Source organism: Diorhabda carinulata, chromosome 5, assembly GCF_026250575.1.
Source record: "Diorhabda carinulata isolate Delta chromosome 5, icDioCari1.1, whole genome shotgun sequence".
In the NCBI taxonomy this organism is placed as follows: domain Eukaryota; kingdom Metazoa; phylum Arthropoda; class Insecta; order Coleoptera; family Chrysomelidae; genus Diorhabda; species Diorhabda carinulata.
The window spans coordinates 19,285,493-19,312,656 of NC_079464.1; the positions used below are offsets into that span (position 1 = coordinate 19,285,493).

The following is a 27,164-nucleotide window of genomic DNA, read 5'->3' on the forward strand; positions in this document are numbered from 1 at the left end:
CAAAAGTATTTATGGCCTAGTATATTATGTAGTACGCAACCTCAATTCGGTCGAATAATATTTAAATTAATTTTCAGTTATCTAACAATTTTTTTCATAAATACCGCCAAAAATGAGAAGTTTTATAATTAATAAACATGCTGTAGACATTACGTAGTTATTTCCAAACAACTTTTAACGATAATAAATTAAAAAATAGTCTTGATATCAAAAATTCTCTAGAAATTATCTACTATTGTCCAAATAGACTTATTAACTATTTTTGTTGGTATAACAGGAACTGTCAAATGTCATATTAATGTTATTTATTTAAATCTTTAGAATATTTCACTTCTAGATTTATGTGCGTTTATTTCTTAATGCGTTTTTACCTTAAACTACACAGTTATATGCTACTTTGGCGAAAAAGAATCAAAATATCTCTAAAACAACTAATTTCAAATCGATCTTATACGACTATACACGATTCTATACTCCCTTGGCTACTATTAATAATTTCAAAAGAATCGAATAGTGTTTTTAAAGTTTTCCATTGTTTTACAAAAATTTGAAAAACAATTTTAGAATAATCATCACTCCTTTTCAAGAAATCGATAATTAATGACTTAAAATTCTAACATTACTTTTTTTACAAAAATATAATATCTTTAAATATAATTTATTTACATACCTTCAATCCCTAACCTCACTTTACTTGTTTTCTCAACTACAATACTTTTATACTTATACGTTTTTGAAAACACAGTCACTTTTTATAATAAAAATCGTCAATAAGAAAACTTTTATAAAAAAATATACAAAAACTACTTTATTCTTAAAAATATAACGAAATGAAGCCGGACCGACGCTGCTTTGTATTGTCAATATATCGCCCTACGCGCCAAAACTGATTTTCTAATAACAGATTCGTTATAAAAACGACTTTATAGACTGCATGTACGATTCATAATCTAAAAGAGATGCTACCCGAAAATTCTTGAGAAATCCACGTCTCAGATATTATCAAGGTATGAAATTTTAATATCAAATATTTTATACAAAGCAGGGGCCTTAATATAAGTAAATAAGTTTCTTTATAATCACGAAAAAAATATAATTTTATAATAGTGAAATCAGTGTTGCCAACTTGTATCAAATCACAGTTTTAAACTATTTACTGCGTAACCAGTAAGTAATTTTATTAGTAATTATTCAACTTTATTTATATTAACCTCAAGATGTGATATATTTACCATGGATCATGTATTCATTTTTAATAAAATATCATCTTGGAACTACTGAGATAAAACCGATTGTTGAACGCAGGTGTTCGATCGTAGTAAAAAAATGTCATGCGCTTTGTATCTGTCTGGCACACGAATATATGTAAATAATTTAAAAAACAGCAGCGAATTGAAAGTAGTGTGTGTTACGTTGAAATTTCATAAACGCCATCGATTCGGCTGTGCAGCCTACACCTACCCATAACAATGTTGTGCAAAAATAACCCCACTACCGTGCATTAAATAATAAAATTCCTTTCGTTAACATGTCGGTCGATTAGTATGATTTAGTGATAATCTTTGATTAGTTTTTGTGAGCGTTTTATGGAGTTGACCACTACACAATGGTGCGTTCGTTTTAAGTGAATACAATTTTTTGTGATCGTAATTTATATTCGAAACATATTGGTCCTTATGAGTAAGACGTACCTATGTGATTAAATTTTTTTCAATTCGAAAGTTTTAATAATTCATGTATTGAATAATAAAAAATCGAAATTGAGGATGAGGAAATGTGTTTACATCTAGAGAGTTTTTAATAATTAATTTGACGTTGATAACGTATTAAGAAATATTTCGTTATAGTCGGTTCGACAATTATTGGTGAATATTTGGAAGTGTATTCCATCATATTTCTTGTCATAAAAATTCGAAAAAAATAATGTTTTCAATATTTTTTTCATTTAATTGGTTTTTTGGTGTAGTTGAGATAAAAATGAAGGTTTGAAAACCAAAAACATTTGTATGGCTAATGGAAAATCCAAAAATTTTTTTTTCGGATACTATATACAAAAACGAACAATTTAAGAGAAAAAAATAATTGAATATCATAATTTGAACTATTTTTACAAGTTTTCAAAATTTTTTGTAAAATTTAAAATTTTTGTCTTTTAGTTCAATTTTTATGCACTTGAGATAAAAATGAAACCTAAGTTTGAAAATCAAAATTTCCACACTTTTTTGGGTATTAATCGATAATAAAATTGATAAATTTTATTAATAGAAAAAAATTCTCCACCAAATAAATGCAGGCAACGTTGCAAATAAAGCATGAAGAAAAATGGCATCCTTGCCTAACCTGAAATATTTTCAATCTTTTGTAAAATTTGTTTTATTTTGAATTATTCGTTTTTCAGAACTTTAGGTCCACCACTAGAGGGCGTATTTGAAAATATAAAATTGAAAAAATAAATTTTACAGTTTTCGCAGACATATCGGGGAATTTATGGTTTTTGGATTTTTTATTATCAAAAAATGTTCGTTAGGTTATCTCAAATGCGTCGAAAAAATAAACAAAATGACAAATAATAACCCAACAAGTCCTATTTTCCCATGAAAATTGAAAGTTTCATGATTATTTTTAATTTATTAATTATTAGTTAAACACAGTTGACAATGACTGAAATAAACCTCTAAACAATAAAAACACGTTTGACTCTTTTTCTTTTTTGAAAAACATCTTGAAGAAAATTTCGACTCAAATATTTCTGATCATCTCCGAAATGGACTTAAATTTGGCAATATAGCATACTTTTATTTTTGTTCATGAAGTCAGTTAGGTATAAACTAAACATTAACAAACATTAACCCTAAACAAGATTTTGAAATAGTTAAACAACTTAAATATTTTCCAATTTCAAAATCCCTTATATAAAATATATGTAGGTATTTTTTGTTCCTAATATTATATTTTGATTGAAAAATCACACTATAGCCATAATAATTAATAATTAATATGAGTATTCTAAATTTCACGTGGAAATGAATATTTTACTTAGATACCTTTTTCCCACTAAATTTTATTATCTTTTTTTCCAAAAACACTTTAGAGCTTAATCAACGAAAAGAGTATGAATATCAACTAGATTTATGTTACCTTTATCTACATTTTCTCCGCATCTTGAATAAACAATTCTATCCCATAATACGTACAATAATTTTTACACATTTTCCCACTAAATTAGCTACACTCATAATTCTATTATAACTTTGTTTGTTTATCAGTAATACAAGTTTTTTTCAAACAAATTACTTTTAATTATCTTTATAACTATGATATTCACCCTAAAATGAATATATACTGTTGAGGTTAATACAGCCATCTTGAATGATAAATCAAACTATGCTATGTTGCCAAGTTTTTTCCTACTGAAGATACCATTGGAAATAAATATTTAAAATATATTTACTTTTTTTTAACCAATATGTGAAGTAATTCAAGTTGTTTTTAAATGTTTATATATCACTAAATTAATAATCATTCAACAGAGGTATCTAATATTGTTTTAATTTAATTTAATAGATATTATAAATAAAGACAAAAAGAAGGAATCTTATAAAGATTTGTTAAAATTAGGTGAGAATATATAAATTATTATCAAATACAGAACAAAAAACCGTTCCAAAGAAAATGTATAAAACGAATCTCCCTTGCTCCATTTTATAATGCATTCTCTATTCTTCAACTTTTCCAAATAGGTTTTTCTAGATTTCAAGGAAAAAAAACAAGTTGGCATCACTGCTGTCGTTGTTCACTGCTGTTTTTCGGCGACGATAACAGATGGCTCTGAATGTTTTCTTCTCTTTTATTATGGATGTAAATAGACATGAAAGAAATATATTTGAAATTAAATTAAAAATTATACTGTGAATATTTGTTTCGATAGCATCAATTGAAAATGATTTAGTAATAAAATCGGAACAAATCATGGGAGTGGAGTATAGCCTTGGTCTTTTCATGTTACACGTTTAAATTGTCTTATTATGAACATATTGCGAAATAAAAACACTCTGAATTTACACTTCAGTGAAAATTACACTTATTAAATATAAGGAAGGTTAGATAGATTACGAATTTTAGAGGTTTCTTATTGAGAAATAAATATACCTGCCGTGACCTAGTCGCATAAAGCAGTAATGACATCAAAAGGATATTAGGAAGTAAGTGAATACTCCCAATTTAGTTTCAAGTATATACGAGGATTGCCTTTGAAGTTTTCATAATCGAACAATAGATGGCGTTAATTAGTTGTGGCACCACTGTATTTGTGAACATTTACGTTTGTTATTGCGATGTTCAGATGAATGCCAGCATCCGATTTATCGCCTAAAGACTGTCTATCAAACAAAAGAGGCGTAGATAACAAGAAGCTGTTGAAAACATTCAAAACTATCAGCTTCAGAGTTGGATTAACAAAACTGGCGAATTATGATTACCAGAATCTATCCTCAAAGGATCAATACGTAATTGTGTGACCCTTCAACCTTAAGTTTCATTTTCTTTTTTATTTTATGTCGTTTTTTGTTGAAAGTGTCGTGAGGGTCCAGCTATTTTGAATTTCTAATGTTTAGTAAACAATTTTTAAAAGACCATGTTCACTGTTTTTAAATTATGTGTATCAAAGGGGATGATTAAAACGTCTGTGTTGTGAAGGAAGTTATCAACAGACAGTTACAAAGGGAGGTGACGTATGGATGGCGGCCTACCCGATGATATCTATAATAACAATATCACCAACCTTTCCTCGGTTTCTTCAATTTCTACGTAAATAATGTTCAAATAACACTCAAAATGTTTGTTTTTGCATATCCAACCAACAACGAAAATAGTTTTCTTCATGTCAATTTCAAAACTATTCTATCTGTCAAATTTACGTCACATTTTAACATTTGACAGTTGAAACATGGCGCAAACTAACTTTTTCTCGGTTTCTTTAATTTCTACGTATATTACAGTTTAAATAACATTCAAAAATCTTGTTTTTGTAAATTCACCCCGCAACGAGAACAGTTTTTTTCAAATAAATTTCAAAGCTAGCCTTTTACGTCACATTTTAACATTTGACATTTGAAACATGACGGAAACTAAACACTAACAATATAACTAACTTTTCAATCTAAATAATGTTTAAAATACACTCAAATTCTTGTTTTTGAATATTATATAATATACCGTTTTCATTATATACAATGTATAGAATAAAAACAGTTTTCTTCGTATTAATAATAAAACTAATCTATCTGTCAGATTTATTGACGTATCACATATGAAACATGACGGAAATTAATAATCCAATAATCGTGACGTGTTGTAGACCTTTGCTTTAAAAAGGCATTTTCTCTTCGAACAGTCCTCGTAGTTTCCAATTAAACGCGCCGAAAGAATGTTATATTTTAAAATGCAACAATGTTATTATACATAATCTTCTTTGTTAGTGTACTGGACTTGAAAACTTTCTCTCTCTAGGACGAATGAGTGGAAATAATTTATTATAACTTTTATTTTCGCTACGGAAGTCCGAGCAGTAGTTCGTTTGAACCCGTTGGTTTTAATTAGTGCCTTGACAAAAGTGAAATACGTGAATATATGTTATAATAGTGTTGTGATTGTGTGACTTGATCCATATTTTCTTAGTGGGATAACCACCATCGATTAGAATGACAGTTTCATTAGGTAAAAAATGTTTATTTTCACTAGATTATCACACATTTTTTAGAGTAACTCATATTTTCGACGTGGTTATTCAAAGAGAAAAATAAGTAGATTAGACATAGACGTGCGGCTATAATCACGGGTGCCAACCGTCCCGAATTTCCCGGGACACTCCCGGTTCGTAGATATCTCAATATCAACCGTATTACTAATTCTATATTAACACCACGTTTAAATTCACACACGAAATTGTTTTGAAAATAACAAAAGTAGCTTCATTTTATCACTTTTTTCTGACCAATCGAAATGTCATGAAATTTCACACAGTCATATGAAAGTTAATACTTCATAAACGTCATATCGATTTGACACTGGCAGCGCCATCTGTGAGTCAGTTACACGACTTAATGAGTTATTTAATATCTGGCAAGGGGAACACGCAATGTACTGGACGCATAGATCTTAAAACGACAATTTGGAACGTGGGTTTGAAGCATTTTGCACGTAAATGCAAGATTGGGTGCTTTAATTGTGTAATTGGAAAGTTGCTAATATAATATATAGACATGTTAAATCCTGCGGAATCTAATTAGGATAATTAGATATTTCGATCGTTTTCGGTAGTCAGTAGGGTAAAGTAAAGCCAAATCGACCAAAAAATCAGTTACAAATATACAGGTGAAACTGATAAAAGCGTGTTGATTAGTAAATTTATTTTTCGATCATATTAAGTGCAAGGTAAACAGCATTTTAATAAATTATTTTCATTGTTATTATAAAAATTTCCTTTTCAATGTTAATAGATCCATTTCCGTGAAGTCAGCTTCTTTAAATATGCCACAGTATGCACACCTTAATAAATATAACCTTAACAACAACATTTTTTCACATATTCATGGTAATAAATGTGTCCTTAACATCAATATATCATAGGTAATGTTAATTAGAAAATTGAGATCAAATAAATTATTGTTAATAAACTGTTTATGTTTATTCATAATCAGTATTGCGTATTATTTATTTCTTATACTTATTCTACATTTTTTTTCTTTTTAACTGACAATATTTCTTTAGTTAGATTCAATATCACATTTATTCAAAAAGTTAAACACGTTTTTGTTAACCTAAAAATAGTTTTTGACGTAATTTAATTAGATTTATATATGTTTAGTAATCTTAACCTAAAATTCCAAATATTACATATAGTTTTAATGACGGTCTTACATACATGTATGAAAACAAAGTTAGTGGGACCCTAAATTACTTTGCTCAATGGCCGCCAGGTCGGCGTTGTAATCAAGAGATGCTGTCAATTGTCAAACCTAATAATAATGATCATTATTATTTCTATAAGTAATAAGAACAAATAATAATAGTTATAAACTCGAAATTTTCGTCTCTACCCTACTGTTTTACATGTAACTGTGCCCTATACACATCCATCTCTAGATAGCAGCGCAGCGCCGTGGTTTAGAATCCGAACAAAAAGAGAACCTGAAGAGACCTGCAGGTAAGTCGGGGGTTTTGATCAATGAGATTCAACTATCACAGGTTGCTCGATTAAGGTTAAAAATTTTCGAATTTCTTGGTTATATACCGGGTGGGTAACTTAGAAATCAGGAACGGATTATATTACAGCTTCGGGAAAAAAATTATAATAAAAGTGGACTCGAAAAGTTATTTTCAGAATGTTAGGTCCACCACTAAAAGCAAAATTTTTCGAAATTTATCCCGTTAATACAAATTTTACGCATTTTTCGTTTCACAATTTTTAGTCTATTTCCTCAAATAAGATTTTGGGGAGAGTGGGAAACTTGCTATGAAAAAATGCCTGTAAGTCCGGTTCTGCTTACCCGATTTTTATAAACTTGATGTTGTTTTAAAGAGATTTCGTTCAGCAACAGGTACAAAATATATAAATTCTAAGTAATTTACTAATCAACGTCAATACTAGGCCATCGTTTAGTGGCCCTGCACAGTGAAAGCGAAGCGAAACCTCATCATCACAGGATCCGTGCGTACGACCCCAACTAGGGCTCTTGAGGTCTTAATAGACCTTCCTTGTGATCCAATTCGAAGCCTACAGGTTGAACATACACAAAGAACTGCGGGCTGAACGAATTGGCCATGCAAAAATCTGATTGCAGGCCACAGGTGGATGCCCAATCATTTCTATGGGCAGAGACCAAATGATGCCTTCGATGGTTGATAATAAGGGCTTGAAGGCACGCATCATTGAACGCGAGCAATGGAATGGTGACTCCAAGCCTGCTGTATTGAACAATGGAACCACCTGGTACACAGACGGTTCCAGGAGGAATGGCTTGGCCGGTGCAGGTTTCTGCGGGTGACACCCCAAAATAAGCGAAGCTTAGAGAACACGCTACCGTCTTCCAAGCCGAGGTATTCACTGTAATGGAATGTGGACACGCGTTACACAATCAACGCCACAGGAACCCAGTAATTTCACAGAGGGACCCAGAACCCATCCTTGGTGTGGCCAAAAAGCGCTGTCATCACGTCCCCCAACAGCGCTCTCGCAAGGCGGGCTCGACAGAGATGGATGGAGACGCCTGTCATGAGACAAGCGATGGGACTAACCGTACACTGCCATCTAAGACGTTTATGGGCATCACGGATGATCCGGAGTGCCGCTGGTGCATGGAAAAGGACGAAACTGCAGACCACGTTATCTGTGAGTCTGCGCGGGTTTAAACCCCACAACTTGCCTAACGACATCAGAATGTTCAAGCTAAAGCGCCTGATCGGTTTCTCAAAGGACATCGGACTTTGGTAACGTGAAGGCCTATGTGTTCAACGGCTTTTTTCATCTTTTTTCTGTTTTAAGAAATGTGTAGGTGACGAGTGACTAGAACAGTAGTTTCAATATCTGCCATTGAAATACTTCGTATTGCCTGTCGAATTACTTGAATGAACTCATCTCGTGTCGAAGGTCTATCGGTGTAAACTATATATTTTATTCGGCTTCACAAATGAAAATCTAAGCAACTTAGGTCTGGAGATCTGGGTGGCTGAATGATAACTTCCACGTCCTATCAGTTTAAGGTTATGTCTTTACTAGACACACGTACACATTTACAGACTAACGACACTGTTGTTGGATCCCCTACATCCACCGTTGATTCGTGTATTACTATGAAACGTTGTGTATCATATGTATTTGATGTTTTTTGAAAAATATGTAATTTGTTACTTCCTAGATCTTCTCTATATGCTTCTATCCGTTTTTTTTTCGTTTCGTTCCTTCTCTTAATAAGGATCTTTTCACCAAATTATCTTCGTCCTTTCTACAGCTGCTTAATAGAGACCGCGTGGTCACATGGTCATATTTAAACCAAACCACGACACATAATAAATGATTTTCGTATTTTTTTTTTAGTAAAAACACTATTGAGCCCTTGAAAATGTTTTGTTTTTATAAGCGTTATTCTGAGAAGAACAAATGCTGAATAATCTTTTTGCTTTGTCCACATATGCAATCTCAGCTTGACCATTTCTGCGTTAGTTCCTCTCCGTCCTTAGTACCTTTCTCTTCCATATGTTTATTTTGTTTTATTCTTGTTTCTTCATGAAATCCAACAATCGTTGTTTGACTAACTGTCTTGTAAATGCTTAACTCGGCGGCTCTTGAAGTCTCCTAGAGCTTCCAACGTTTTATTTCCTCTCGCCAGTTTTCGTGGATTTCCTTGGTTTCATCTCCTTCGTTGGTCACAGTCACTATCAAGTATTTGAACTCCTGGACTTTATCATCCTTGTTTTGCTCTGTCGTCGCATTCCATAGGTTGCAGCTATTCAGATCCTTTACCATCTCCATGTTGGTCTTTTGTTTAATCTTTTGCTTGCTTTCCAAGTGGTACAAACATTTTCTCTAGATCCTTTTTCGTTCTTCTTTTGTGTTTTGTTGTTGTAAATCATCCCCTAGGTAATGGCATCCATCACTACTTCTCAGGATCATTTGTAGTAAAAGGTAGTGAGTCTTTTTGCTTGAAATCTCTTTTTGATTCAAAATTTTCCGATAGGTTCGTTCCTTCGACAGCTACTTCTTTATCGGTGTTACTAATACAGGTTTAATCGTTGGTCAAAGCTATTACTATTCAGATTTGCCTCCAGATTGAACAGTTTAAAATGAATTTTATTTCACTCTCGCTTAACATTCGTTAAGTTGCTGAAAACTCGTGTACAAATTAAATTATATCATAAACGAAATTGTGTAACGGTTTAATTTATGCGGTCGTATTTATCTCTTTCGTTTTTGGGCAGTTGAACGAAAAGGAAAGTTTGAAGTGAACGTGAATACATATACTGTATCAAAATGAACATTATAACAAAGTTTCTGGTATTGAACACTCGATATAACGTTATATTTCATTGGATAATATAAACGTAAATTTTGTTAGCTAAGGCTACTTAACACGAACCAAAACAACCTCGCATGCACTCACTTTCAAGGTCAAATTATTGCGTACGATTAATCTTACTTATTATTTGACTGTACTAACTAAAATTAACACGGAGTTATTTTTGTTTATCCATGTTATAAACTGTATTAGTTGATGTTAATATCGCTAATATTAAGAAGGCTAAAAAGTTCGTAGGATCACACATGGATGGCGTTACTAGTATTAGATCAATATGATTTTCATTCAGTGCTAACCTCGAAAAGACACGCTGTTTTTGAATGAGTGAAGGCGGACTCACTCGCCACTGGCATGAGTCTCACAATAAACAACTGCTCCAACAATCAGACACTGCCATCCGTGACGTTATTTCCACACCACGGGAATCAAGAAGGATCCTGAGTGCCGTTGGTGCATGGAGGAGGATCAAACCGCAGACCACGTCATCTGTGAGTCCCCCGAACTCGCACGTGCGCGGTTTAAACACTTGAGCAAGCCTCGCTACTTGTCTAATGACACCAAAAGGTTCCAGCCAAAGCGCCTGATCGGCTTATCAAAGGACATCGGACTTTGGTAACGTGAAGTGGGGCCTATTTGAAGGCCTATGTGCTCAACGGCACCTTGGCCGTCCACAATGTAACTATGAACCACGAAGGAATTAAGTCTGTTGATAAAGCATCGCTTTTGAGACAAAAAATACTGTTGAAAAAAAAGTTTGGTTTTATTAACTTCAATTGGGCTTTGTGCTACGGGTAAATCGTTTTGGGGTACGGATGGTATAATATTCATAGACTATCAAACGCTATAAACAGTGCCTGTTGTATATATAGATTTGGGATCTAGTATACACTGCGACCCAAAGTATCTAATATATCCAATAACGTTCTTTGTTGCTAATTTGATAATTGATCGTTGATTTTGTTGCTCCAGCCGCTTCCGAGAGGTAGCCAAATGCAAGATTTAACCAACTGCACTTCAAACTACAAAAGAGAGCTGTTAGGTATTTACTCGGACTACACAGCAGGAATTTCTTTAAAAGATTAAAAATTCTGCACGGCTATCCACATAGGAACATCGGAGCACGATCTTTACCTACCTACGCCACATTCAGAATTAGTTATGTGCTCAATATTTTACAATTAAAAAAAATGCACAATTATGTAGTTGCCAATTGAAATCAAAAATAAATGAAACTGCCTTTAAATTCCTTTTGACATAAGCAAAATGATTTATCGATATGTACAGTCTTGCACTTGGCAGTAATGCCAACTTTGATGTTTTTTCCGAGTTAAAATTTGTTTTCTTAATTTTTAATGCAAAAATCGTTACTTTCGATCTTCACGGTATAACCTGATAAAAAGAATACGAATAACCAATTACTAACATAAATAGTTACTTTACAATCAATGCTTTAATACTTTAACTGAACACCACGAATCCGAATTCTTTGTAAAAATTAAATATATACTGACAAATAAAAAGTTTTTCATAAGACAATATTAACAGATCTACTGAAAATTTGTAAATCTGTCAACGCTGCCTCAGTGCTTTAATCCTGTAGTATGACGCTATTTTAATATTAATATATATTTATAGAAATGTTTCATTAGTATTAAGACGCCTATTTAATGTTGAAATATATATTACATAGATGCTATGTTTCAATTAATTTCAGTCAAGAAAAATCACAACAATGTCTCGAGAAATATCTAGAAGATTGATCTCGAAAGGGTTTCAATGTAAGCGAAATTATTCTGCAGATAGACCGTATTCAACAACTCTGGGAGTTGTAAACGGTGTAGTGCAAGATAAAGACGAATATGAATACAAAATAGAAGATACAATACCCAAGGAATATAAAGAAATACCTGGTCCTAGAGAGCTTCCTTTTATTGGTAATTCTTGGAGGTTTGCTCCAATCATAGGTAAATAATATGATCGAAAAATAATCCGATAATACTAGAAGTTAAGCTTGGCAACATATAATATTCATAGAATAATTATTTATCGATTATTGTTTGTTAACAATGTCAGAGGTCCCCAAACTTTTGATTGTATGCGTTTTCCGCTTTTGTGGCTTGAAATGTTTTGTGATTTAAGTCTAACTTTTATAAGATGTACAAAAAGAAGAAGAATAGACATATTAATTTTTATTAACATAACGCATTGAAACTATTTAAAATCTTAGCAAAATAACAATTATGATACATGTTTCCTTCTAAAATAAGGCGTTATATAATTTGTTTATATAATTCATTTTAATCCCTTCAGTACTATAAGAAATTGTTTGTTATTCGTATACAACGTTACAACGTTGCCAAGTTTTATGATTTACTTATTTTATATATGTAAATTGTGGTTTTTATTTTATTTAAAGGACACTATAAAATTCATGAATTAGACAAAGTTATGTGGTCTTTAAACAAACAATACGGAAAAATAGCGAAAGTAAGCGGTTTAATCGGCCATCCAGATCTTCTATTTATATTTGACGCCGACGAGATCAAAAACGTATTTAAAAAAGAAGAAGCTATGCCACACAGACCTTCGATGCCTTCATTACATTATTATAAACAGAAATTACAAAAAGATTTTTTTGATGGAAACGAAGGAGTTATCGGAGTGTGAGTGACTATTTTACTAATGTAAAAAGTTTAAAAATAATTGGGTTGTAATTCCAGACACGGGCCTAAATGGGAAGCTTTTCGTAAACAAGTGCAACAATTTTTATTGCCTCCGGTTACAGCGAAAAAATATATCGAACCTCTCGACGTAATATCCACAGATTTTATAAACAGGTAATTACATAATTTAGATAATTTAACGTTATACTAATTTGCATCATTTTATTCACGTAAAAAAATTGATTCCTCTGTTTATGTTTTTTTTGTATTAGGCATAAGCCATCATGAATCAAAGTTTTTCTTTTATTACATACTCAAAAGTTCTTTATTTAATCTATAATTTTCCTTTAACAAGTCTAATTACCTCATTTTTCGTTTTAAATACACGTTTACTAATTCACTTTCTCAATTTATTTGCTCTGCATCTAACTTCATAATCTGTAAGGTTGTGGGATACGACTTTCGACTTTAACGACATGAGGTGCGCCGAAAATTCCAAAGCGATGCATTTTCCTCGTGTTTACTTTGGTTCAATTAATCATGGGAGTGTTGTAATTAAAAATATTTTTTTATGCAACAAATTGAAAAGAAAATATTTTGCTCTTATATTTAATATAACGGGTGTAACATAAAAGCTAACGTCGTCGTATTTTTTACGATTTTGCCAAAATAATTTAATACGAATATGTTTTGGAAGCTGATACATCCAATGAATTTGTTTTTATGTCTATCATAGATGGCGCTAGTTATACGATTCATACAGAATAGTATTTAACTTAACTCTTTTTTAAACATAATTCATAACTTTATTTAATTTTACACTTAAAATGTATTCTTGATAAAACTTGATACAGTGTATTGTTTTCGAAACTTTATCATCAATTTATACCAGCGTCGGGGTATACAGTATAAAGTTTTACCAAGAGTACCTTCTTAGTGTAAAATTAAATAAAGTTTAAGTTCATATGAAAATTTGATCAATAAATCTAACCTCATAAAAGTTATGTTCAATATTATTTTGTATAACTGGCGCCCTCTATGGGAGCCATATATAAAAACAAATTCATGGTATGTATCAGCTTCGAAAACATATTGCATATAAATGGCGTTACAATAATTTTTAACCAATTATTTATCAGTCATTAATTCATCTTTTTTAAAACACCCTATATATAAAAGCCACTTCTTTAGTTATTTGGCGGCTGACTAATTAAAATATACAAAGCCACATTATTTTTTACTATTATTTATAATATTTACAAACATCTCTCTTATAAATTATTTGTTTTAAATGCCCCACGTAATATTTTCTGTTTTATAATATGCACTTTATCTAACCTCACAATCCTAATAAAATGTGATGCGATTTTCGACTTTATTGAAGTATATTGCGGTTTATTATGAGTTTAAAAAATACGTTCTTTTGTAATTTGTTTAGATTTAATCTAAATATCCAATTAATTTAAATAAAAAACAACGTTATTACTTTCCAATGCAATACCTATTGTCAATTTGCAAATATTTCAAAATAACGGTTGACTAATAGTCCTTTACTATGGATACAGTTGTGTGGTAAACAGTTGTTCTGTGTTTTATGTTTATCTATGTTGAGACATACTATAGAAAAAGAAGAGGAAGGAAGTTGGGTTTTTGTTTTTCATTATTATTTTGATGTGGCATCATGGACACATTGCGGACGGCAATTTCCGCTTTATCATAGGCGTGCTATATACAAATTATTTTAAGGTGAATAATATAAAAATGAACTTCAGAAAGATTTATTGTTTTTAATTATAATAAATTTGATGCTTTCAAAATACAATATAAACTTAGCTTATTTTTACAAATAAAACTAAACCTAATGTTTAAAAAAAGTCAAGAATGATTTTTAATAAAAGAATTTCATAGTTGCCATGGAATTTTTTTGTGGCCGAATAATTTTCACGTTTTAGAATTTTTTATACTTTTTGAAGAATCATTAATTGCAAATCCATCAATTTCTTTTCGAATTCGTACATGAATTTATAAAAAGGAGTTATAATAGGTATTTCTGTCCTGAATGATGGCTTTAATCTTGTGTTTTCAATATATATGAGTTGAACTGTAAAAATTAAATACAATACAATACAATACACAAATTATCCTTAGGAAAATTAAAACATTTCACTTACTATTTTTATTATGTTACGCCAATGTCTTCGTAAATCATCAAAATATGAATTGTTTCTTTTGCATTTTATATATTCAAAATTGAAAGTAAATAAAAGAAAAAACAATTTTTCTACGTAAAGTTATCCCTAAAGATTTAATTTGAATAGCGTAAAAGCTATAGGATTAATTATTTTGTTTGTAATATAATTACTATTATTTTAACACTTGTCATTATTCTTATTGATCCTAATGGACAGCTATATAAATTCAAAACAAAAAAAAATCTATTTAAAACGGCTGTATAATTGATTAAAATTTCAAAAAACAAACTCGTCCTCTCTAAAAACCAAAATAAAATGAGTCATTGGATATTTAAAATGGCTACTTCCGTCCGTGTATATTGATGGATACAATGTATGTAAGAGAATTTCAATTTTACATTTAATAAAATATTAGAATTCATTATCGATTAATAAAACACAATAATTGGTTAAATAGAGATCAATATCGTAATCATTTTTAAAAATTATAAATATAAAATTGGAAAAGCAACATAAATTAGTACTTTCGCGCCATCTATGAGTGATTAGTAAAATCTTTACATTTCATCACCTACGTATTTATATCAGATGGCTGTACGTGAATGTTTTTCATACTTAAAAACCGATAAATTAGTTTTTTGTAAAATAAATAAACATTGCCGCAACAATTTTGTAACAAATTAAACTTGAAAGACAACAACATGCATCTTGTATGAAACATTTCCAATCTGTTAACTAGAAATTACCATTAATGGAAACTGCGACCGACCTAGTAAGTTTACTTTCATTTTAGTAAATATTGAAAATATGCGAATAACTTGATCTGTGATGTAGGTTATGTTACAACATGTATTATTATATAATGTAACCTACATTCGTAAATATAATAATGAACCTTTTAATTTTCATTCGAAACCATCACATCGAGATTGTCGATAATATAATTTAATTTATGTTTATTATATCATTATACCGAATATTCTTTTTATATTGAAATTATATTGAATTTAATAATCGTGTATTCAAAATATTTTCTTATTGTTTGTGTATTATATCATTAAATAATTCGAATAATTCGCAAAGTGCATATTATGAAATTGTGCCACAGGGTTGCCAAAACTATCAGATTTTTTTTAAAGTAATGTTGAAACTTTTTTCTCAAAATTGTAAAATGTTTTTTTATCAAAAACGATAGATAAAAATTATGTAGAAACCTGATAATTATGTGTAAACTGGCAACACTGCGTCTGAACGAGATATTGAGATTCATTAATATGGACGATATTTACACTGTTGTCAGGTCTTGGATTTTTCTTGTAATACAAATCTTTGTTAATTGAATATTTGATTTTTTTATATAATATCTATGATTAATTTAATAAATCTAATAGGACAAATCACTTTAGATAAGCCTAATAACATTACCCGAATATTCATTTAAATGCAATTGTTAAATGAAAAAATTACCTTGAAAGTGCTTTCAAAACTGATCGAGACTTTTATTACAAAATCATAGATTTTTCCAAGCCAATCCTGTTTAAAACGATCATTATGTAACTTGATATGAAACATTAAGACTTTTATATGTTCACGTACATTGCTTATTATATAAAGTGGTGGTATAATTTCTGAGTGGGTTAAGTTCAAATTACTTGTAAACAACAGAATAATGAATATTAAAAATAAATTTCGAAACAAGAAATAACGATACCGTATATAAAAATGTGAGGATGCAAAAAACATTTTCAATGACTTGTTTTACGTAAGGATGAATCTATATTTCTAAATAATGGAGAACTGCTCTAGATATACTTTTCTTTTTTTTAATATGTAAACATAATATTTTACTCAAAATTGTTGATATCTTTCCTAGATAATAAACAATTAGGATTTTGTTACAAAGAATCCGGCAACGTCGCGATATTAAGTAGTGAAATTTTAAAGAATAGCAGTAATATTTATTATATACATTCTAAAAGTTTTCTAATATGTATAGCGTTTGTACGAAAACGTTTGACTCCAAATAAATATTTTAATCGTACGAACGATATTTTGAATGTTGTAAAGGGAACGAATCATTTCTATAAATCAGTATAGAAAATAATTTATAAAGATAATAATTCTTATTTGTCAACTGTCAACTTCTTTTTTTGTGATAAATCTGTCTGATTCGATTTCAAGTAAACATGAGATTATAACGTCACAGTGTTGCCAGATAGTAATTTGTTTCAGTAACTGATATAGATTATTATTCTGCAATAGTCTGTTATTGACTTGTAAATGAAATAAACTACAACGAAGTATTGAAACAATAAGGTTACTGTGTAAATATGAATTGTATATGTATATAAATAATGTAGAATAACATACTAATTAAAAACTCAAAAAAGCAAATTTATAACAAAATTGTAAAAACAATCACAGTCGTGGTTTTCATACAGAATATCTGGCAACATCGCGAAGTGACGCTAGATTTTAAACATCAAAAATTTTCCCAATATGGCGTCTGACGTATGACTAGAAAATTCCAAATAAACATACCTTTAAACATTATAACTGTATTAAAGATATTTTAAATTTTGTAAAAAATCAGTACGAATAATTTCCATTAATTAATGCAGAGAACAATTTTTATTTGTATTGAACTTCTTTTATTTTATGATAAATCGGTGTGATGATAATGCCATCGGTGTTGCCAGGTGGTATGTTTTTTCAGTAATCAATATTCTTCTGGTACTCGCGAGTGAAAATACCTACTCTTGAAACTTGAAATGATTACAACGTTTTAGCTGTCCGCTTTGCTTTTTATTATTTTTCACATATTATTTGATATTCGTGATAAATTTTTTTTTAATTATTAATTTGTAATGCTATGAATAAATTCTGGTTTTATTGGATTTACGAGGTACTGAAAACCAAATAAAAAGATAGCATAAAATTTGAATTAAACTTTTTCAAAGTGATGCTTGGCAACGTTGTATCCATTAATGCTTTTACTACTCTGTGGGCTTCTTGGCGTCAAAAATAGTGTTAAAACATTTATTTTGAAGAAACTTTTTCATTGTTTTCGTCGAGAAGTTGAATGGGGCTAAATCTGGTGATTAAGGATAATGTGGAGCGACGAGAGGAATTTCATTGGACTAAAAAATTGCTTATTTTCTTTCAGAATGGAAGATATGTTGGATACCAATAGAGAATTGCCCGAACATTTTCTTTCCGAAATATATAAATGGGCACTAGAATGTAAGTTTTTTTTTCAATTTTTTCCAACATTTACGATAATAATTTTTATAAAAAAATGCAAAAGATTAATAATTGTTCCGTTCGTGAATATTTTACTCAAACCTATATTATTCATTAATTTTTTCTATTTTATACATAAACATATTTATAAAAAATGTCTTAAAACAACTTATAAGGAGAGAAACAAAAAAAATGTGGAGAGTACAATTTTGATTAAACTTTTAACAACCCTCTCTACATAGCAAATCTTACTAAATGTCTATTCCAGTGTAACAAACATCTGGCAACAACGCGACAAGAACGTTTATGACGAGAGCGGCGTCTACACAGTTGCCAAATCGAACTTATGTTTAGTAGGATAAATTTTCGTTAATATTAATAATGAATTTTGTTATTCTGTGAAATAATTTGATATCGTCGCAATTGCGTTAAAAATTTTACAAAAAATAGTTTCTGACGAAATCATCCTCGTGAAATGCTTGGAGGAGACGCGGACGTCAAATTGAAACACCTCAACTAACGCGATCGCTACAGATACGGTCGTCTAGAACTCGACGCGTCGACAACAGAGCCCGTTTTTAAGAATTTCTGGTCTTCTTCCACTCTGTTAAACGATTTGATAGCGGCGAGTTCGGAAATTATTATTGAAATTCGGTAAACATAGATAAATAAAATAATTAAATAAACAGATACGACATAACAAAAAAAATTTTTTGAAGCGTGAACTTGTATCGGTTATTCATTCTAAAAACTTATCTACTCGACGAGCACGTGTCATCATGGCACAGATACAACTGTCTGAAGCTCGAAAATGTTTCAAGATTTTTCGACAGCGTTGCCAGACTTACGTATAATGATTGATATATTAGACAAAATATTGTGCATTAACGTTTTTTTAGCGGTAGCTAGGGTATCGTTAAATAGAAGACTGGGTTGTTTAGAACCAAACTTGCCGCACGATTCAGAATCGCAAAAAATAATCAACTCTATTAATACGTTTTTCTGGAACGTGGCAGAGGTCGAATTGAAATTTCCGGTTTGGAGATTTTACAAAAACAACGCGTTCAAAAAATACATTGGGGCATTAGAAGATTTTAGAACGTAAGTACTGTTTATAAAATTATTATAAAATAATAAAAAATGTTTATCAAATCAAAAATTGCGTTCAAATATTCGAAATTGAATTGTTGCTTTTATTTCAATACAAATTACATTCTATAAGTTGGTGTCTTGTAGAATCGGTGTTGTCAGATTTATTATTATTAAAACCAGGTGTTTGTCTTTATTTTTATTTATTTGCGTATTATTAATTACTGTCCTGTAGGATATATTTATATACATACCTCCTTAAAACATTTTAGTAAATATTTCGAAATGGGCTTCATACTATTTTTGGTCATAAAAAATCAATTTTTTTTTCATTTTGTTAATTTTTGTGGTACATTTAAGTTTTAAACCAAAATTTGAACACATTTTTGGCGAATAAAGCATCCAAAAACCATAAATTCTCCGATTTGTCTTCGAATTTTTTTTTTCAAAAATGTCTATTTTTTGCAAAAAGTACATATGAGAAAGATCAATTTTATATAAAAATAATAGAATCTCATGATTAAAACAATTTTTAGAAATTATACAAAATTTTGAAAAAGTAGAAAGAAATTTTTGTCGCATGAAAAAAAATATTTGAATAATTTGTAAAAATTGTTTAAATTATCATATGGAATTGTTTGTTTTCACATTGTTCGTTTTTGGAAGTATTTTCCCAAAAAAAATTTTGGAAAAAAAAAGTTTTGGAGAAATTTATGGTTTTTGAACCCTTATAAGGTCATATATATTAAATACCCCGAAAAACCAAATAAAATAAAAAAATAGGATTGGAAATATGAATTTTTCGATTTTTTATGACCAAAAATATCCAAAATTTCACTTCCTTTTGATTAACTCAATATAATCGAAATAAATTTACAATGAATAGGAAAAAAATTACAACGTGGCAACGATGTTTTCGTAAAAAATTCGACATTTTTGGAAAAATAATGCCGAGTACAGTTTTCGAGAAATTTATGGTTTTTAAATCCTTATTTGGCCATGTTTATCTCAAATACGAGGAAAAAACAAACAAAATGAAGAAAATGAATTGAAAATATAAATTTTTGAATTTTTATGACCAAAAATATCCAAAATTCCATTTCCTTTTGAATAAACTTAATATAAGCGAAATAAATTTACATTAACAGGAAAAAAATTACAACGTGGCAACTATGTAAAACATATGTTATATCGTATTTATATTATTTTAAGAAACTAGGAGAAGTGACGACCTTCACCTCAAATTGAATAAGTTAACGGCATCATGAGGGTATAATCATCAATTATAATTTTTTTCTATGAAAAGTAAACATTTTATTTAAATAACCAATTATATATCGAATACAATCATCATTCAGATGTTGAATTATCTTGAAGTGTGAATTACTAACCAATTTTTTAATGATTAGTTAAAAAAACGAATATATTCATTATGGCTTGTGAATCAATCAATTATTCAACTAATTAGTGTTTCTAATGTTTAAAAAACCAACTTTCCTGATTTCTATTTCTTATGCAAGCCTCGTTATCAAAGTGAGATACTGTACACACTGTTTACCCTTCCACAACACAAACACTGTAAAGTGAGATTTCTGAATCTCTGAAGACGATAACTTATTTATAGAAACGCGCATCAACGGCCCCACAAATTAAAAAAATGAGATACATCTATATTTTTTGTCCGAACCTCGTATATTTATTTTCGTGACGCCCGGTTACGGTGAAGCTTTCGATTTCGAAAAGTGAAAATATGACAATGAACTTTACGAAATCAGGAAACTGAAACTAGATTGGTTGGAAATTGCATAATTCCGCTGCACTTGACCTCGTTTTTATAGAGAAAATAATCGACATAAAGTTCGTTACGTTTATTTTGTTACCGCATAAAGCAAATTAAATATCGACCAGAATTGGTTCAGTTTTGATTAAATTTTTCTTTTTGTGATAATTGTTTTTGAGGTTAGATTTACATATGAGGTGTTGCAAAAAAGCTGATCCCGTTTCTAGCATAAACTAGAAAAAACTGTAGATAGAAAATTTTACCGAAGCCACTAGCAACATTGTAATGTTTTGGAAGCTTTTCACTTTAACTGAAATCATAGAAATTGTTACTGAATACACTGTTTACACCACCACTACACCAACACTCACAATCACACTAACTGACGCGCGTTTCGTAGTATGTGTTGGTGTAGTTGTGGTGTAAACACTGTTTACAGTATGAATATTCACAACGGTTCCAGAAATTCCAATTTAGCAATTGTTGCTAAGACAGTTTCTTATTTTTTTATTTCCCTGTTGTTTCAGTTGTAATTTTTTGGTTTTATGGTATGGAGTCAACTAGGGGCATTTTATTATTAGGTTTGTTCCAACCTGCTAATCTGGACCGTCCTTGGAAGCGTTTAAATGATATTTTTTGCGCAATCTCCGTCTTCGCACGGTTCTTGTAACAGTACTTCAGCAATCAATCAAGTATCGAAAAGACCGTTCCGGAAACGGTTCTCAAACTACACCTAAGTCGTTTGGACCGCAAAACAGAATCGTTCGTATAACGCTAACTTCCTAACTTGGAACACGTAATCTCTATTGCGCAGAATCGTCACCTACCAAGGACTGTTTTTTGATGGATTGGAACGAACTTCGTATGCGCAGCGTTGCCAAACCCTTTAGTTTCAGTTGTAAAATACAAAACATAAAATTAAACTAAGTCGCGCGTGCTTAATCTCTTGAAGCAGTATAGCTTTGCTTAAGGGCAATTAGGTATTCGATAGCTGATAGCTTGCCTGGGTTCGTGTAAATAAGGAGTACCATGGAACAATGTGGAAGGTAGAAGGACGTAGTTATGTTGGTTTTATTTACAACGTGCTACCAGGTATATTGGAAAGGATTTTAAAATGCTAAGGCACATGGTGCGGTCGACACAAAATCCTTCATTACGATCTGAGTAGTTTGTTCTTACTCTCTTAGAGGGCGCTATTCACACGTTTCGTACCAAGTAGTATTGAACATGGTTTTTTACACGAAAAACGTACTTAAATCTAGAAAAGTTCAATACTACTTAGTACGAACCGTGTAACTAGCGCCCTCTATGAGAGTCAAGTATAAAAACAAGGGATGAATCAGCTTCCAGAACAATTTTATTACATTGTTGTCAGTAGTTTTGGCAAAATCGTGCATAAAGCTTTTTGTTCTTAACCCAGAGACAGGGTTGCCTTTTTTGAAACACTTTGTATAAAGGTCTGAAGATAGCGTCTCTGGAAACTTGTACAAGCTAAAATATTTGTTATTTGTATAATAATTATATATTTTGAGGTTAAGAAACGCTGTTAAATATTTTGCGTGAATAATTTTGTATTCAACTTTTTATAGGTTATGTTTGAAATACATCACGCAATCAATCGACGAAATAAGAAATAAATCCTACGAAAATGTAGACGAACAAGATATTTCTATTTTGGAACAAATTCTTCTGAAAACGGGTAACGCAAAATTGGCGGCAGTTTTGGCGCTCGATCTTTTTCTTGTAGGAGTCGATACAGTACGTATTTTTTCCTAAATTTAATTTCGTAAAAGACAATCGAGAAGATACAGAATCACCTCATGATGTATTATTGTTAATTATAGACGTCCATAGCTCTTGCGTCGACTATTTACCAGCTATCGCAGAATCCTGATAAACAAGAAAAATTATTCAAGGAACTTCGAAATACCCTTCCAAGTGAAGATTCAAAAGTGGATATTCCAGCACAAGAGAATATGCCTTATCTGAAGGCTTGTATCAAAGAAACTTTAAGGTATTCTTTCGAATTTTGAAAAAAAAAAATAATGGAAAAATAATCATCAAACTTGGTATATATATACAAACACATTTTTTATTTATTTCAAATTGAAAAAGCAAAAATTTTGTTTTATAATAATCACACTTGTGCTACCAAAGGCTGTTTCTAAAGTTGGTAAAGGTTTCCAGAAACTGCGATATGGTTAACGCGATCATGATCCGAATGTTCGGAAAGTAATCCGGTTCACTTTCACTGTTGTCTGGGAACTGATCGAAGTAACCGAGTCATAACCATATGACAATCTTTTCTTTGTGAGATTCATAGACAAAGTAAAAGTAGACTGCGCGTTCAATAATATTCTTGTACTTGTCAAATGTCAAAAGGTGTTCCTTCTACTTTCTTGTATCGTACTCCTTCTATCTTTCAATTTCTCTACTTCCGCATCTCTTTTCACCAATCACCGCGCAGTTGAATAGAGACAGTTCCGTCTTAAATCAAAGGCTGTTTCTTTCTAAAGTTGGTAGAGCTTTCCGGAAACTGCGATCATGATCTGAATGTTCGGAAAGTAATCCGGATCACTTTCACTCTGGTCTCGGAACTAAACGAAGTAACCGGGTCACAACCATATGACAGGACCTTTTCTTGCAATGCGTGTTCGATAACATTCTAGTTCCAAGGTATAGTTATCTCTGTCAAATGTCAAGAGATGTCTTATCTACTTTCTTGTATCGTACTCCTTCTATCTCTCCATTTCTCCAAATGACAGGATCTTTCTTTTGACAGATTTATAGACAAAGTGAAACTACACTGCGCGTTCGAGAACATTCTTGTTCCAGGATAGAATCTGTGATTACCTAATAGGTGATCTTCCTGATCCCAGATCATAGTTTCCGAAAATACGTTATGTCTATAATCATTATTTTCTTGTTATAAATTAATAGAGCGAGGTATGGGAAATTGTTCGAATGTGCCTGAACCGAAGATAGAGAGAGAAAGAACGTCGGTAAACCACTCTCTATCTCTCTTTTGATTAGATGTCCTTGACGTCGAAATTTCGAGATGTGGAAACGGCAAAAGAAGTGATTAACAAGTTTTGGTGTTGAATAGCGATTAGAGAGAGATGAAAAGTGATAAACCGATGCTCTCTCTATTTTCAATATTAACTCTATGTATAAAATTGGTGTAGTTTCTATATCCTCACCAAATTCAAACGTCAACTGTCATTTGTCGCAAACCCCGTTTTGTGATGTGCCTTTTTAATGTGAGGTTTACAATGTTTGGAATTTGCATTCCAAATGAAATTTCATGTCCGATAGCCATAAAGATGTTACGTAAAATCGTTACGAGACATCTATTTTTAGTTGGAGAAAATGATTCCATACGTGGATTATTTATTGACGATGGGCACCATTTAGGCAATAAATTTGGAAAAATGGTATGTTTTCTTGTAATACTCACAAACTCTTTGTAGTTTTGTAATAAAAAAGGTGCATAAATATAAAAAAACATGAAACAATAGTTTTTTTAATAATTATATTTCATAATAACATTGTGAAGGAGATGAATTTAGTGTATCTATATATACCTGGTTTTTCATAATGATTTATCTTGATTTTAGGTTTCTTTTGATATATTAAAAAAAAAAAGTTGAAATTTTTCGTTTCAACCATTTCGGTCTTTATCAAAATATCAAAAGAGACCTCAAATCAAGATAAATCATCATGAAAACCATATATAAAGGTTAAAGAAATAAAAAATTGAGAAAAGTTATATATCAAGTTCGATACTAATGTAATCAACTTCATAGTAGATTGGGGAGTTCTATTGGCTTTTAAACCACTCTGGACCTGTGTCTGGAAGATATTTTGTATAATACTCCACAAACCTTTATCCTGCTTTCTAAATATGTACACTCCTGCCAAAGGACGCTATTTTATGTTTTTCTATCCCACTTGTCAAGATCTTAGTTCTACTCCTTGGATATACCTAAGACTTTTGAAGAAATGAGCCTCTGCCATGTCTACTAAGGAGACTCAGAAGACCTAACACTAGTTTAATGTCATATTTTGAATTATCTTAGGCATTGAGTGGTTCTCCAATGAGATTACATACGAGTCTTTAGCCATTTCTTCAGTTTATCATTGATGTGGCATCTCAAGACACCACAGGAAACTCTGGTCCAAGGTATGGAGTTATTGTCCTTTTTCTTTGGCAAGGCTACTGCTTCTTCATTGCCTGGTATATCCTGTTAGCTTTTACTTTGTTTGCACTTACACAATAACTTGTTAGTACACTCAATAGCCTTCAAGGACCCTTGTCTATTTAGGAGAATGTGATTGTACTTTTTAGAGAGGTCTCTATCCAAACATTCCTGATATTTATTTGTTTATTGCTTGCGTTATAGATCAACAATGCCAAATCCAGCTTTATGCATTGATTTATATCACTGCTTTCCAGCTCTAAAATTCTTAGATGAACTATAATTTTTCTGTCTGGATTAGCCTGTGGGCGTCGCTAAATGTCTTTGTTTTCACTAGTTGAACGGTAGGCAGGTTTAGCAGTGCCTCTAAGGCTATGGTGGTGAAGGTTGAAAGTTGACTGTATAAAATGGCTTTAATTTTCAGAATGTATCCTGTGATAATTGCAAACGGTAGAAGTCTTCAATCAGACACTGTATTAGCAGGATATAAAGTACCTAAAGGGGTGAGTTACAATAATAATAAACACCATCATCAAGTTTTGAAAACTTTCTAATACTTTTAGTAATTTGTTTTTTCGATATAACTCTAAAGAATTGAAAATATTGTAATAAGCTATTGATAAATTCTTTTTATATAGACACACGTTATATTCCCACATCTAGTTGTAAGTAATATAGAAGAATATATTCCGCAACCAGAGAAATTCATCCCTGAGAGATGGTTGAAATCTGGTCATCCAGATTGTCCCATGAACCAAGAAAAAATACATCCTTTCATTACCCTCCCATTTGGGTATGGAAGAAGGTCTTGTTTAGGTCGGAGATTTGCAGAAGTTGAATTAAATATTCTTTTAGCTAAAGTAAGGGAATATTTACAAATTCAAGTTTGTATTTGACACAACCCCATTTTTTTGTAGATATTCAGAAGATACAAGGTTGAATATAATTATGGACCTTTAACATATAGAATAAGTCCAACGTACGTTCCGGAACAACCACTGAGATTTAAACTAACGAAAAGAGAACCTAAGTCGTATTTATAGTTTCAAAAGTTCAAATAATCTATATTTAATTATAAACGGTGTACTTTATATAGCCACTGTTTTTTTTTCAAGTTTTGTTCATTATGTATTTGTAGTTTCCATATTTTAATAAAGGATTTTTTTAACACGACTTTTCATTCATTATCAAAAAAATGTCTAATAAATGTTTTAGAAATTAAACAGATGCTTTAATTACCTTTCTTACTTCTATTTACAAAACATCGGATATCCCATTTTTTTTATATTGAAATTTTTTAACAACGAATTAGTCCCTCCAGTATCAATGTAATATTTCCCTTTTCCATATATATGTTTTTTTTAACTGCACAAGGTGATTTTTTGATTTTATCTCTGAATGGAGTTGTAATTACAATATGAAAACTAGTACCCTAGTAGGTTTTTGTAGAAAAAAAGATTTGGATATATATAACACACTTCTATTAAAAATTAACCTCCAAATAATGTCAAATAAACAAATACAATCTGATGACATGACATTAATACGAACTTCCCTAAATTTGTACAGTATTTTAAAAAACCCTAATCACACCACTAAAAATATCAATAGATTGATAACCAAGTAAATTATGTAGTTTGCAAATAATGAACGACAAACAATACTTAAGCTTATAAACTTTTTTAACGAAAAATTATTACTTGGGATAGACCGTGAAAGTATTACTTCAAAATCCTGTTAAGTAACACAGATTTGTTCCGTAAGACCTGTTGAGAACTATTGCTTTATTCGCGTATATGATTCCAAATTAGTTTACAGCACAATTGCATGCGCACCCTCAAAATTGTCGTACGCAGGTCATATCGATTTCGTTAATTAAAATCCCTTAGTTGAGCGTTTTGTATTACAACGATTCTAAATTTGTT

The 27,164-nt window shown here is 30.8% G+C and overlaps 1 protein-coding gene across 3 annotated transcripts; it reads left to right on the forward strand.

Moving 5' to 3' along the window:
- The first annotated feature begins 1,294 nt into the window (after positions 1 to 1,294).
- LOC130893808 (probable cytochrome P450 49a1) lies at positions 1,295 to 26,407 on the forward strand. Of its 3 annotated transcripts, none has more exons than XM_057800200.1 (11): positions 1,295 to 1,609; positions 11,788 to 12,037; positions 12,490 to 12,736; positions 12,794 to 12,910; positions 18,095 to 18,171; positions 19,071 to 19,272; positions 22,630 to 22,798; positions 22,885 to 23,054; positions 25,664 to 25,742; positions 25,878 to 26,099; positions 26,157 to 26,407. In XM_057800200.1, the coding sequence occupies exons 1-11, from the start codon at positions 1,607 to 1,609 to the stop codon at positions 26,280 to 26,282; spliced, it is 1,662 nt and encodes a 553-aa protein (XP_057656183.1). In that variant the 5' UTR covers positions 1,295 to 1,606; the 3' UTR covers positions 26,283 to 26,407. The 3 variants fall into 3 exon arrangements, with proteins under 3 accessions (XP_057656183.1, XP_057656184.1, XP_057656185.1); XM_057800201.1 differs by lacking the exon at positions 1,295 to 1,609 and adding an exon at positions 5,206 to 5,715; XM_057800202.1 differs by lacking the exon at positions 1,295 to 1,609 and adding an exon at positions 6,787 to 7,204.
- Positions 26,408 to 27,164: the final 757 nt, after the last annotated feature.